The 14,405-nt window shown below is 41.8% G+C and overlaps 1 protein-coding gene across 5 annotated transcripts; it reads right to left on the bottom strand.

Moving 5' to 3' along the window:
* Positions 1–7,265: 7,265 nt before the first annotated feature.
* On the bottom strand, positions 7,266–12,239 carry LOC147904327 (E3 ubiquitin-protein ligase SINAT2-like). Of its 5 annotated transcripts, none has more exons than XM_087385889.1 (5): positions 12,196–12,216; positions 11,208–11,490; positions 10,072–10,541; positions 9,335–9,721; positions 7,266–7,849 (listed from the first exon to the last, which is right to left on the bottom strand). In XM_087385889.1, exons 3-5 carry the CDS (start codon positions 10,288–10,290, stop codon positions 7,529–7,531), a joined length of 927 nt encoding a protein of 308 aa, XP_087242015.1. In that variant the 5' UTR covers positions 10,291–10,541; positions 11,208–11,490; positions 12,196–12,216; the 3' UTR covers positions 7,266–7,528. The 5 variants fall into 5 exon arrangements, with proteins under 5 accessions (XP_087242015.1, XP_087242024.1, XP_087242039.1 ...); XM_087385898.1 differs by lacking the exon at positions 12,196–12,216 and adding an exon at positions 12,023–12,189 and having other exon boundaries at positions 11,208–11,443; XM_087385913.1 differs by lacking the exon at positions 11,208–11,490 and having other exon boundaries at positions 12,196–12,239.
* Positions 12,240–14,405: the final 2,166 nt, after the last annotated feature.

The raw sequence follows: 14,405 nt of genomic DNA, 5'->3' as shown, positions 1-14,405 counted from the left end.
AATGTTATGTCCACAATCTATGTGAATGCGACATGAAATAATCCCACAAGAAACTTGTCATGAATGATGTTGAAGCTATGAATCATCAAAGAAGAAGTGAGAGAGAAAACACCTTGAGAAAGAAGAGCCTTGCCAAGCTTGCTATTGGCGAAGATGTTGTTCCACCTGTTGTTACGTATGTTCCTACAAAATAAGTTTGAAATATTATTACATATTTTTGTCATGTGCAGTCATTCCACTATAGAGCGAGAGATTGAAGCAAGAACAAATCATGGTGTCAAAGGGGGAGGCATTAAAGACCAATGTATTTCTTGGTTTGCAACCAATTTTTTATAGGTTACTTGTTGATGCATCGATTGTTTTAATATTACATTGTGTTTATATTTCAATAGGGAAGGTATGAAGATTTGCAATCCATTGTAAGGAGGAGGTGGGAGGACAAGATGGCCAAATGGCTTGGCATTGTGAATTTAAGGCTGGAAGATGATTGGTTTCATGTGGCTACTAGGACTTAGAAGGGAGTGGGTAGAAAGCTAGTTTGGAGAATTTGCAGATGACTAGTAATTTATGCAATCCAAATAATGACATCAGAGTGCAGTGATAGGTGAAACTCACAAGAAGATACTCTATTCATGACACTTACAAGATAAAGGCCAGCTCTTGTAACAAACCAATATGGGTGCATGATTTGGAGAGAGAGAGAGAGAGAGAGAGAGAGAGAGAGAGAGAGAAGCATACTAACTGTTAGTCGTGCTGAGCAATTTGCATCTCTCCTTGTCTACTCATGGCATGGAATTGTAGCCCCGTAGCTCAAGGAGTCACAAAAAAGAAGAGTTGATAGTACTTGCATGTTCCTTTTTGTGAATCTTGCACATGCCCTTGTCTAGTCATTACACATCTTGAATGTTCCCTAACAAGCCACAAAAAGGAACATCCAAGGATGGATGCCCTAATGAGTTACCAAAAGAAAGAGTTGACAATTGAGGTGCAAAGAAAAAGAGGCTATGAGGCATGGACAATATGGAGCAAGAGTCAACATACAATTGGGCTATGTTTGGTAAACTTCATTGCATGGGTGATGATTTGCAATGTTCTATGCAATGAGGTCTATTGAACAAGACATGCCCTCTAGACCTTTTTGCATGCCTTTTTAGACCTTCGGACAAATCTATGGCATGATCAGCTTTTTATGATACGTCAAAAAAACTCATGAACTCGTTGTGAAAAAACTCGCTATAAAGTAACCCCCTTAGCAATAAGTAGTCTCCCATGTAGTGGCCCCAAAGGGCTTTGATCAAGGCGAGCTCATCGCACATCTTGCAGCTTGGATGGATCTCTATGCAAGTGAGTCTAGGATTGACATCCTAAATGTGTACGCACCCATGTGAGGGCAACACCACCCTGCTTTCTTGAGGCGGTTGGTAGAGTTCCTCCAGATGTTTACCCTTGGATTGTTGGAGGTGACTTCAAAAATTTAGAGCTCATAGAGGACAAGTAGAGGTGAGCCTCTTTTGTTGTGATGTCAGCAATAGAGAGGAGCACTTGAGAGTAGTTGATCTTAATGATTAGTGGCTGAGATCCCTAGAGGGAGGCAGAGTTTACTAGGCTCCTTGGAAGCCTCCATTTTTCTTTTGGAAAATGAAGGCATGATGGCCTGCTAGAGCACCTCGACAAATTCTATATTGGGGACTAGGCATTGCACAGGGGAGGCTGCATGGGCATTTTAGTAGGCACCACTATGTCAGATCGCTCTCTATTTGTACTTCATGTAGAGCAACCGCACCTCTAACTATCCAAAAAGGGTATCCACATCCCAAATGATCTCCTTTAAGAGGTAGAGGTGTAGCAGTTAGTAGTCAAGATCTAGAGGTAGTTGGAGGGAGGCCCAGGTTGTTACCCAGTTGCAATCTAGAGGAGCAATTAGGAGTTACAATCCCAGGCCCTTAGTTAGAGACATGCTCTGCAGCAATGAGAGAGAGCACTACATCAAGATCTAGCTTCCATAGAGAGACTTAGAGAGTAGGATCTAGATTCCCAATGGCTTAGTAACTAGTATGAGAGTGCACAGCTTGACTTAAAGGTCATGGAGGCTCATTGGGCTGAGTTCTCATACCACTCCTCCCGGGCTAGCAGATGGGTGTAGCTAGGGGATAGGATGACCAAGCAATTCTTCCAGACGAGTGGGCCGTGATCATCTAGGACTCATCTTCAAAGGTTGTGAGATACGTAGGGGCAGATGCACATGAACCCTCAAAAGATCCTTGATTTGGCTCTAACTTCTATCGATAATTTTTTCAATCTGAGGAGGAGTCATCGATGACTCTGGTAGCCTGAAAGGCTATTTGGTGTAGGTTTCATTGATTGTGTTGTAGATCTTAAGTAGTCGATTAGAGGCTCTGTTCACGTACGTGGAGCTTTGGGAGGCCCTCAAGGCTCTCGCTCCTCAGAAGTGCCTAGGAGAGGATGGCTTAACCCTCAGTTTTTTTTATGTTTTTAAGAGCATATCTCTACCCTTCTTAGGCTAGCTGCCAAGAGATTTTGGACTCATTCCTTTGATAGTCTTTGAGCCGAGGCTAGATTTGCATGATCCTAAAGGGGGGAGATAGATCAAACATTCTGTTGTGGAAACCGATCACTTTACTAAATACTGCTTACAGTTTGCAAATGACAACTTTTTATGTTGAGGAATCAACAACCAGTGGCCAAGGGGGCCTTAGCTATCTACTATGAAACCTTCGAGGCTTGGATCAAATCTATTAGTTTCTTCACGAGCATAGAGGAGGTTTAAGAGGTCCAAGATTTGGGGGATTATTTTGAATTTCATTGGATTTCGTAGGGGCAGATAATGAGATACCTTGGCTATTAGGTGGGTATTGATATTTAAGTGGGTGGAGATAAGATTGCCTCAATTCTAGAGATTGTTCGGTGCAAGTTTTTATACGAGAGCTTGACCAAACTCTCCCTAGTAGATAGAGTGTTGGTAGTCAACTAGATCCTTCTTGCCATAGCCTAGTACATAGCCTCTTATTAGTGCCTCCACCAGAGGTGCATGGATTAGAGCTGACACACTTGGTGTGTAACTTTCTTTGGCTAGGATCGAATGGCACATGCAATACTAGCCCATGTGGGATGGTAGACAATGATCATGCCACAAGCATAAGAAGGATTAAGTATCATAGATCTAGAGATGTAGAGGAGGGCCCTATTGGGCAAGCTAGTGGTATGAGGTCTCACTCCGAGTGTGGAGTCCTAGAAGTTTCTCCTCTAGTGGGGGCTCCTTTGGAACATTCATCACACAAGTGGACAGTGGCAATAGTCCTATTAGTTAGTTTCTTTTGGAGGCTTGGCTCACAGGGAAGGGCTCCCCCCTGATGAATTGCGTTTTTAGGGTATGGCAATGTTTGTTTGGGGGGCTTAGTCTAGGCCATCTTGCAACCACTCATTTGGCACTGAGAGGTCCAAGACTCAGAGGGGAATGTGTTAGGATAGAGGACGAACATTGGGTGGGTGCAGTGGAATAGTGGCCTAGCTAGGTATTTTGAGACTTGGAAACATCTTCCTAGAGATGATAAGGCCAGGGAATAAGCTCTCTTGCATTTGAGAGGGACAAGCACCCAAATGGTAGAGGTTGACGGTGCGATCCCCGCTTCCTTGTGGGAGGGGTTGCACTATTCTTGGACCCCTCACAGCTGGTCTAGATAATTCTTGTGGACAGGGGTGCCTTTTAGGGTTTGTTTTTTTGGGAGTCCCTTGGGTCCTTTCATTGCATGTTTTATAGGTTGGGGCCATAAGTCCTATTGTTGCAGGCTAAGATAGAGAGGGAGGGTGGGGACGAGGTGGCCTTGGATGTCTTGCAATGGTAGTGCATTAGGACAGTGGGACGCTTGCGCAAGGTTTCACACATTGATCCAAACACAGTCTTATCAACCTTAAAGGGAGCAGTTTGGCATGTGTGGCTGTAGGAGGGCCAACCTATCTATAATATATAGTGGGACTCAAGAGAGTGGTTCTGGCTAGCTCAAATAAGATAGTTAGATAGAGTAGAGGAGGTGCCTTTTTCTTGTACACGACGTGCATTAGTTGACACCTTCAGCTAGAGGCAATAGGTTGGATCCCCTCGATAGGGTGCCTTTGGGTTGAGTACGATGTCCCTTGGGAGATCGTCTCCCACTTATGGCTTCCATGTGTTGAAATGATGGCCTAGATATTAATCAAGCCATTCAATAGCCTTTTCTCAAACGTCGTGGGAAAATGCATCAAGTACTCCCCCTTTGTATTGCATTGCAACATTGTTGCCATTTGCAAGAATCTCTACAAATGGGAATGGGAATGTTCATCCACTCTCCCTTGTATTTTTGCTTCATCTTCAATCTTAACATAATCCATTACTGGCAAGGTCACTCATGGAGTTGCTATTGGGCTCCCTCTCAAATCTTCCATCGTCATGAAGCATGCTACTAAACTTAGATCAATTCCTTGCCTTGGTGGATTCAAGGGGATATTGCTTTCAATCCTAATATGCCCAATTCCCATCAAATCAAGATAATGAGCAACGTATTGATCTCCCTGCGTGGCAACCTGATGCGGCATGGCTGGTGCCGTCTGGCTGGTTTGGAGGCAGAGCCTTGAATCTCTTGGCCTCCTTTTGCTCCTCCCTCTTTGATGTCCTCAACATTGTATTCGGTTTCAAACCACTAAAGTTTCCCACCCTTTCCTCGGCTTGGATTTCCTTGTCATTTAGCAACAATCTTCCACCTTGCCATCTACTCCTCTTCTTTGTTGATATCTTTAATGTTGGGGAGCTCTTGCATGATTCACTATTGCACCTTGATATTGATTTGCAATGGTTACCTTCTCTAGTCTTCATCTTTAGCACATCTAGTACCAAGGGCTTTTGCTTCGTTTATTTGACCCATAGATCATCCCTTGGAAATTGCATCAACACCAAATTAATGAATTCGTTAAAATTTTCATTCCCCGATTTGATGTATGGCATTTATTTCACCCATAGATCATCCCTTGGTAATTGCATCAACACCAAATTGATGAATTCATTGGGATGCAAACAATTTCCGTTTGATGTATGGCATGGACTCAATCTTCCTTGGGCATAGACAGTAGCGTAACAACCACCACAAGTTCTCAAGTTGAAGAGCCACTTGGGCCACATTGACTTACAAATATCCGTTTTCTTAATACACCTCTTTGGGGAAGTTGATTTGGGATTGCACCTCTTTGGGGAAGTTGCCAATCTCTCCACATTATTCCTTCATTAGTAGGAAGGATTTTCTTTAGCATTTTTGCATACTACATCCCACCACTAGAGGTCCAATACAAGTGCTCCCAACAGGATACCAAAGAGGTTGGTTGCAAATTGTATCCAACACTATGATTCAATTTTGCTTAGACATGAAGAAAGTATATCTAATGACTTGATTGCCACCATGGAAAAGGTTCGTTGTGTTCACAACCCTCGTGAAGATTGCTCAAGTGTATGGTGGACGTATACGAATGTATGCAAGGGTGCACAATGCATTCATTGCCAATGACTTAGACTAAAGTCGGAACCACAACCACAACAAGATTTATTGCAAAGGTCTAGAAAAGTAACAAGCCCAAAACACAAACTTTTCTAAATTATGGAGTAATGAATGTGTGTTTGGTCCAAAATACATTAGAGTGACAAGGCTTGCCAAATTCCAACCACCACCACATAACACCCAAACTCGTTAATCTAGAACAAAAGCCGGACATGGATCACCATGTGTTGAAAAAGGAGTTCTCAAAAAATCATGCATCTCTTCTCAACTAGAGATGCAACGTGCAACAAGAAACTTCACTGCATAAACAAACCTAGGTCTTCCATCACTTTAATCCCCTCCAAACGCACCAGATGCAACATGTATTCCAACAAGCAACGCTTGCATGATCACAAAATACCAACAATTTGGCAACTACTAGAACAAGGCTGTTGGAGGCTTATTCAAATCTGTCCAAGAAACAACACAGCTTGTGGAATGTATAATGGTGCTCATGGAAATACTCAAAGCCATTTAACTTTTTTGACACTGATATAAAATGACAGAACAAAATAAACATATCTCTACTTCTTTCTTTTAAGAAAAGCTCAAACAGGCCAAAAAGACAATATTGTCATAACAAGAAAGCAATAAATACCATGTCATAATAAGAACTCAATAGATGATCTCACAGACGCAAAAGTCTGTACAACATGCCTATAAAAACTCACCCCCTTATACAAATATGAAAAATCTGCAAAACTTACTTTAAAAATATATCATACAGTGCAACAAGACAAAATATTGTCATTTTGAGTGCTTACTAGGCTTGAAACCACTTCACTATAAAGCAGAAGTGTGAAACTGCCAAAAAAGAGAGGCGGGTAAAATGAGTAAAAATTGTTACCCAACATTTCCAACCAAACAGGCAATTGTGTATTTAGCATACCTGTTTAGTCCCCGCATTCTCAATTTAAATATGATACCAGCATCATTACTTGCACTAATTATTTTGCAACAATAACACTTCCTCCAAATTCAGTATTGGAGCCTTCAACACCAAATAGAATATAAAACAAGGCAACTTCAACAAGTATACAATGACAAAATAACTCTTATTTTAATAATCAGGAATTAAAAAACTACAAATTACAACTTGATCACAACAGGATTATTGCTCCTCCGAATGAGTATTATTGTGCACCTAACTGGATAAACTCCTGACAAGTGTCTTCATCACACAGGGACAACTATCAATCTACACTACTATATCCCACCAAAAGGTAGTCATGCACTAGCGCAGCCTTCAACTGCAGCACAGCAAGGCAAGATCCCATGCTCCTCATGGGGTGTTGGGGAGGGGGTGCGGATGAACACATCTAGAACCATATTTTCAGAGAAGTCAGAGTGACGCAAGATGCCAAATGTACAGTTAGGCACATGAGCCATTACATCAAGCACAACACATGAAGCTTAAAGTGTTCCTTCTAGACTTTACATTCAACCAAGGGTTCGTTGATTCCACACATCTCTTGCATGTGGAAGCAAGAAGCTAGAAAGAACGAATAAAAGAACTTGCAAGCAGCAGGGAAGAGAATACTCCCTTTATTTTCTGGGTTGATGGGAAAAAAGGGGATCAAAGGGTGAGGAATATGCCCTTTCCCCAAACTGTATGGTTGATAAAAATGAGATAAACGTGTCAAGTTAACAATTACTTTTCAGCATTCAAAACAAAAGAAAACCATAACCAGAAATGATGCCACTTTATTCCTCGGAGTTTATACTGAGGACAACAAGATGTGGAGCAGTTATTGTCCTTTAAAGGCTTAGGCACCATGTATTGGTAACTCTAACCATATCACTGGTGAGGCCATTACATAACCAAAGCAAAAAATTATTAGGCCTTCTGCAGACCAGTGAGTTGGTCAGGAGAGCTGCCCTACTATGCCAGCAGTGCGTTAAAACCAGGTATAAATTACAATTGAATGTAACCAGAGATCGACCTTTTCTCACTGCTCCTTCCATATTCTTCCAGTAACCCTAAGCTTTAGCTCTTTCCTATCACCGCCTGAAAAAAATAAGGCCATGTTTCTTTGAATTATCAACCCATCATGACTGTCTCGCACCTTCCTATGACTGTCCCTGATGCTCCTCGGCACACCTTGCCAAATTAGTTTTCGGCCATTGGCACCAACCTCAAGGCTATAGCTGAAATTATTGGCCTCATTGTCATCACCCATGAAGCGTAAGAATGCCATATATACAGGTGCCATTCCTAATTGAAATGCCTCAAAATGGAGGCAAAAATGTTGACCAAAGCAGTTGAAGACCTGCAAATAAAGATTGATCTCGTTTATTATCTAGAGAGGAAATAAGGTCAAAAGCTAATAACTGCATTACTTACAAGGCAAAGCTACTTTGTTTTTTCTACCTGAGAACAAGGCCTTCTCAGTTTCCCATTGAGAGCAGACATCTACATGTTTTAACATTTTTCCCACTCCGCAAAGAATCAAAGCACCAGACTTACAAGAGAGAAGTGTTGTCTTAATACTATCTACCAATTTTCCAAAACATACCCTACATCTTGCATCTTACTCAATGTCTGTTGAACATATCCAAGAATGGTACGAGATACTCTTGTCCTGTTGAAGGCTGAGTAACAAAAGCATCCAACCATAACAAGGCTACACTCAAGAAACTAGAATCTTTTCTCAATATATATACCTAGATGAATCCAGGAACATTCCCAAACTCATCCTCTAAAAACACAACATAGTGCAGTTTCAATCTCACGATAGTCACTTGTAAGATTGAAAACCATAAACTCCATCACGCATAGCAGGGACTAGCTACTATGACATCCCAAATGACGTCATCAGCGCCCAACAGTGGGTATAGACCATAGTATAAAAGTATGCTCTCACACATACAAATCCACACACCCACACATACTTCCATTTATACAAAGTCTTCTTACTGAGTTTCTGTCGGCACTCCGGAGGTGAAGGGCAAACTCAGCCATGACGAAGGCTAGCACTAAAGGAGAAGGCTAATCAAAAAGTAGTCCAAATCTCTTCATTCAAGCTACAGCTGCTTGTGAAGTCTAAACGATTTCATTTTAGTCTCTCCCAAACGAGCATCTTAATCTAAATCTAGCTGATAGGGCAACGCACCATTTAAGATAGAAAGAATATACCTCTGCAAGCCAGTATATATCCAATCGTACCTCTTTTCTCAATATATACCTCTGTAAGCCAGTATATATCCAATCGTACAAATTTGGATTTTTTTCTTTTATAGTCCAAAATCTTTTCTCAATGTTTAATATTTTATCTCCATGGCAAGTTCACAGTTTCACTCTTCAGACAAGACTCAGAAAGATCTATGAACCACACAAAAAAAAACCTCAAAAAAATTATTATGATTATGCCCAATTAGGAAAAGATGCGGCACTGAGAATTTAAAACCATAAAAAAAGTGGAAGATTGAGTATCACCTAAAAGCTTGAGTTACTTCTCACAGCTATCAACACAAACAAAAAGTCACACATGTGAAGAATCCAAATGACGGGCAAGCAGGCACTTCAACAAAGACGTCCAATTTCAACTTTGGAATCCTACATCAATTTATCAGTAAATTTAGTGTTACCAACATCCCCAAGCCCAACCTTATGGACACTTCACGTACACTACAGACAAATTTATTCTTATTTCTTTGTGCAACACGTGCTCTACACAGCAGGCAGTAAAAATGAAAGTATGTACACCTCTTGTAACCTACAACTTGGGCTATCTAGCAAAATCTGAATTTGTTACCGTGAGCATCCACGTCGCGTTCTCCACCTCTTGTGGGTTTGATTTCACATATCGATGGTTGAAAGTGCAGCCATTGTGCATATCCACCTTGTGGTCATCCCTTAAGTGAGCAACCAGCGTTGGAATGTCACCTGTTACTGAGCACTCAGAACCAGCATAAGGACAATTGTAGGGCCTAAAACTGCACTGTGACTCATGCTTTAGCTTGCTATAATAGGGAAAGATGTCGGGACAGCCAAGGTTTTGATATTTGCATGGAAGTTCAAGCGACTCTGCGACCTTTTCCAAAGCTAAACACCGAATGTTTCCAAGTTCATATCTGCAAGTAGGACAGCGATTGTGCACCCGTAGCTTGCAGTTTGAACATAATGTATGGCCATTTGGACACTGGACATATAGAAATTGTGCATGAGCCAACACTCTCTCTCTCTCTCTCTCTCTCTCTCTCTCTCTCTCTCTCTCATGTGTGCGTGTGCGTGTGTGTATGCAGGCGTGCGCGGGTGCCTGCATATGCAAGCTAAATCACCATCAACATCATCACCTCTTGCCGATTGCCCCCCCCCCCCCCCCCCCGAAAAAAGAAGAAGAAAAAAACCAATTCAGTCAGTTGTGTTTGCAGTCTGGGTGCGGTGAATTTCCTACCTAGAATCAAACCCCCAAAAAAACATAATCCCAAAGGTGGAGGGACAAGCAAAAACAATGAGAGATATATAGACTGTCCTACCAAGGTAGCTTACTTGGTGAATAGGTGGGTACATTGAGTTTGTGCAGACTGGGCACTCCAGCAGCTCATGAACACTGCTTGTTGGTGATATAGCGGCTTTTCCAGGGGCTGATACACTGGACTTTGGCACAGCAACAGATCCCTGTTCTGACACATTCGACACACTTGGGCCTATGTCATTCTCCTGCACAGGAGATTCTGGAACCTCCAAGCAGACACTTTTTGGGGCCATACTGTCTTATGCAAGCATCTAAATTAAGCCAGCCGTCAAATATGGCATGTCACAGTCTTCTGCTCTATGAAATAGAACAATAGAAACAGAATGGATAGCACAGAGGCATTTGACAGCTAAGTTTCCATCCTTATCGCGAGCACTAACAATTTACATTCAAAATGGCAAACTGTGTCCTCAGAAGTTAGGGCGAGGTACTCCAATCATTTGTCTCCTGTGTCTCCCAGCCTCATTTGCAGTACTTTCAGTACCTGTAGCGACAAACATGTGTAAAAGTTTTCAGACTTACACTTCATCACAGAGCGACAATGAAATATGCCCTCACAACCTACCTTCTCATGCCCCCATCTCTTCCCCCCCTCCACCTCCACCACAATACAGACAAATCAAAAATGGCCAACTCAACAGGTAGAAGCACAGTTTTTAACCACATAATTATCTCACACGAGATTTGCAAGATGTTAATTCCAATCACATTAGCAGAGACTCGCACATACCCATTGAGACAACCCACCCAATATAGATTATGCCCTGCTACAGCCATACATATCTAATACTATTACTGGAGTGGCATTAATCAGTTGGTCTTGATACAAAGCCCCTGATAAAACTGCAAGGAGAAGAGAGAAATCTTCCATGATGCATTGTCAAATGTAATCAGCATGCTCTTCATCTAAGCAACAATTCGCTAACAAGGTGAAATTCCCTTTACCCTTTCTGAAATAAAGTACTTGGCAAAAAAAGACAAAGATTAGCAGACAGGGCACCTCATAAAAACAATACAAACATATAACAAATACCCAGATTCAAACCATCGTTTTTAATAGCATGTCACAAACGGGTCCAAGGTCCTTGGTCGGTAAGAAAACCCTTAGAAGCTCAGCTAATGTAAAACCAATCAGGTACTTCTTCATTACCCTGCAACACGTCAAAAGGTGCGTCCCACGGAACATGAAAGTGGATTGCAAGCGTCGCCAACCAGTGTCCACGTGTCAGGTGAACTGTCTTTTGACTCCAACTTTTGAGCCATACTTGTATTGAAAAATATAGGTTGGGAGCTTTCAGAATCTCTTACAGAGAACAGAAGAATATCATTCAGGCAACTGTCACTTATATGCCCAACTCGTTCGTGATGGGAACCAACCCTTGGTGTCTGCCAGAAAATCCAGGCAATACAATGAACTGAGACAAAACTTTAACCTGCGTTAACCGGGCTACAAGTCAACTATAGAAGAACAGGTTTTCCACAAGTAGTAACTAAGCTCTCGTTCGAAAGGCATGACAAAGTCGAGACACCAGGAATTTGCAAGAACGTAAAAATCTAATTGCTCTGTTCTGAATTTAAGGCTGCAGGGAGCCCATCTGAACGTTTGCCCCTTCGCAAAACATTTGGCGTGCCGCCAGGAACAACATTTTAAAAACGTCATCACATCTGACAGGGGCTCGACAGAACAAGCTTTTCCAGAATCAACACCACAATGTACACATTTTCCTGCTGCTTTGCATACGACAGATTTGGGTTTTCACTGCCGTACACTAATCTGTTGCAAGGTTGCTTTGTATTACGGCAGAAAGAGAGGACTGACGCGCTTAAAGGTTCCACTGGCGTGGGCGTACAAAGGGGTACAAACCGAGAAAAGAACCAGATCCCAAGGCCAAGGCATCGAAAAACAGAAATTGTAAAGCCACAAACAAGCAAAACTGGATGAAAATGCGAGAGATCGGAAAGTGCCTGTGAGAAACCGTGGCAGGAGAATGGGCAGAACAATCGAAAGGCAGAGGCAGGAGCATTTGTGGCTATGACCTAAAGCAATAAACAAAAATGGCATGGAAAGGAAAGGCCTGAGACAGGAGAAATCAAAGGGAAGAGGAAGGAGACGAAGCTCACAAAATTAAGGAAAATACCTTCCAAATTTTAATTTCCATAGCCTTTTAATTAGCAACCATGAGATTTTGGCAAAGTCGAAATTAGGCATTTCTTGAATTTCTCGAAGTGCATTTTTCCTGTTGGCTCTTCTTCCTTGGACTTGAATGCGGACTTTAAAGTGGTTGACTTTATGTCACTCTCTCACCTCTCTCTCTCTCTCTCCCCTTCTTTATCTCCTCAAGTCTTCTTGCACACGATCTCCACCTCTTTCTCTCTCTCTCTCTCTCTCTCTCTCTCTCCTTTTTATCTCCTCTTCCTTCACACCATTTTCAGTGGATTCCTTTTTGTTTACTTTTTTGATCTTGGACAGGCCTTATGAATGATTGAATAGCATTCACCTTGTTTTCTGTATAAAGGAATGCACTCCAAAAAGTTCCTCGCACGAACGCCAATGGCGAGCGGCATGTGGTCGTGAGCCATTGGCGAAGCACTTTCCGACCAGGAAATAGCTGACTAGAGGCCATTCCCCCATGTGGAAGGTCGTGGGGAGGCTTAACTGCAGTTAGTCTTAAGCCTAGATGATGTCGTAGGCCATGGATTTCACTAACCACGCAGCACCGATGATGGAATCGACTTGGTGCAAAGGGCCGAGCAGATTCTAGTTCTGAAATTGTGGAGATTGGACAATTGAGATTAGATCTCAGCTGACCCCGGCTCTTTACATGAGTGTTAGAATGGGTCTTTTTTTTTTGTTTAAATAGCAGTATTCTATTGATCAAAACTAGGGTCCTCTCGTTAGCTTGCCCTCTGAGGGTAGGCTATAGTTAAGGTTTCCACTTGGAAATGCAAAAATATTCTTTTTACTCGTGCCATAGTGCGAGTGGTTGTTCTCTCTCTTCTCCACCATTTTCTCCCTCTTTCTTTCTTCCTTCCAATTATTTCTATTTCGACGTTCTCAAACTTCTTCAAGGCAGGCCATTTGATTGCAAATTCAACTTGTTTTTAAGCCATAGCGTTTGTTTTGGGTTCTCTTACTGTGGGAATTGTGCAAGGGCCTTAAATAAATGCTATGATAGAGGGATAACCTGAGAGGGGATTTAATGTCTAGTTCATAATAGTGTTAAGGGACATTTTGAAAAGGATTGGTCGCAGTCAGCAATCTTTTTTTACGACATCTATTGAATAAGATCTTTTGTGCATTGGTAGCATTATTGTTGAAGCTTTGGCTACAACTGCATTCTAGAGAACAAGTCTCACATCTCCTTAGCTCCTCTCTTGCAAACTAGATCCTCATGGCATACTTTTAGCTGATCGATGGAGCCATAGACAAATTTTGCTTATCTAAAGTTTGCTCCAGCTAGGAACACGTCATCCTATAGCTTATACAAAGAGAACAAAGCAAAGAAATCAGAGGTGGAGAAGAAGCCTAGCAAGGCTACATGGTTTCATGCATCAACCTACACACTGCAAAGAAGAAAGGCTACGCTACACAAGGTTTAAAACCTTTGGGAAGAGCCACGATTGAGCAACAAAAAAAAATTATGAGCAATAGGCTAAAAGAGAAATCCAAGGGCAAAATCAAGTGACAACAGTGCCTTCTAGTGAATTATGATTAGAACCATCATTTAGCCTCATGCCTTTGGTAGTAGCACAACAAGCAAAGGACTAGTTGAAAGGTAGTATAAGTAAAGAGAGCTAGAGAAGAACATGGGCAATGAGTGGACATACATAGGAAGAAAAGAAAGCAGGCTATGGGCGGCAATTGGACACACAGAGAAAGAAAAGAAAATAGGCTGCCATGTCATCTTAAGGACAAAGGCTTTAACAAAAGCCATGTCATCCTTGTCTTTTTACCATACTTCAAGGATTTCCATACCCTTCAAGGCCTCTGGCTCATCTTACCATTAGGCTTGCCAAATTCAAAGAAAAAGATTGAAGCTCGAGTTGAGGAAACCTAGACTTGGCAGCTTAGAATAGAAGAGAGGGATTGAAGAATCGAATTCGTGTGTTGCATAGGAGAGTGAGAGGGTTTTGAATTTGAATTCCAAGACCTCAAACAAATCACAGGGAAGTGGGTATCGCATTTTTCTTTCATCGATAAAGCTTTTTTATTTATACTTTTGGGAAAATTCTCATTTCATAATTATGAGTCCAAAGAGAGAAAACATGATTAGTGAGAATGAGGAAAGGGTAAGAAAAGGCAAGGCCATTGTGGATCTAAGGAAACACATGACATTATGGATTTGGT

The sequence above is a fragment of the Dipteris shenzhenensis genome, chromosome 2 (genome assembly GCF_047967505.1).
Source record: "Dipteris shenzhenensis isolate YYH24624 ecotype China chromosome 2, Dip_SZ_1.0, whole genome shotgun sequence".
Taxonomy (NCBI): Eukaryota; Viridiplantae; Streptophyta; class Polypodiopsida; order Gleicheniales; family Dipteridaceae; genus Dipteris; species Dipteris shenzhenensis.
The sequence above is the reverse complement of the archived record's forward strand: the minus strand, read 5'-3'. Positions and strand labels throughout refer to the sequence as shown.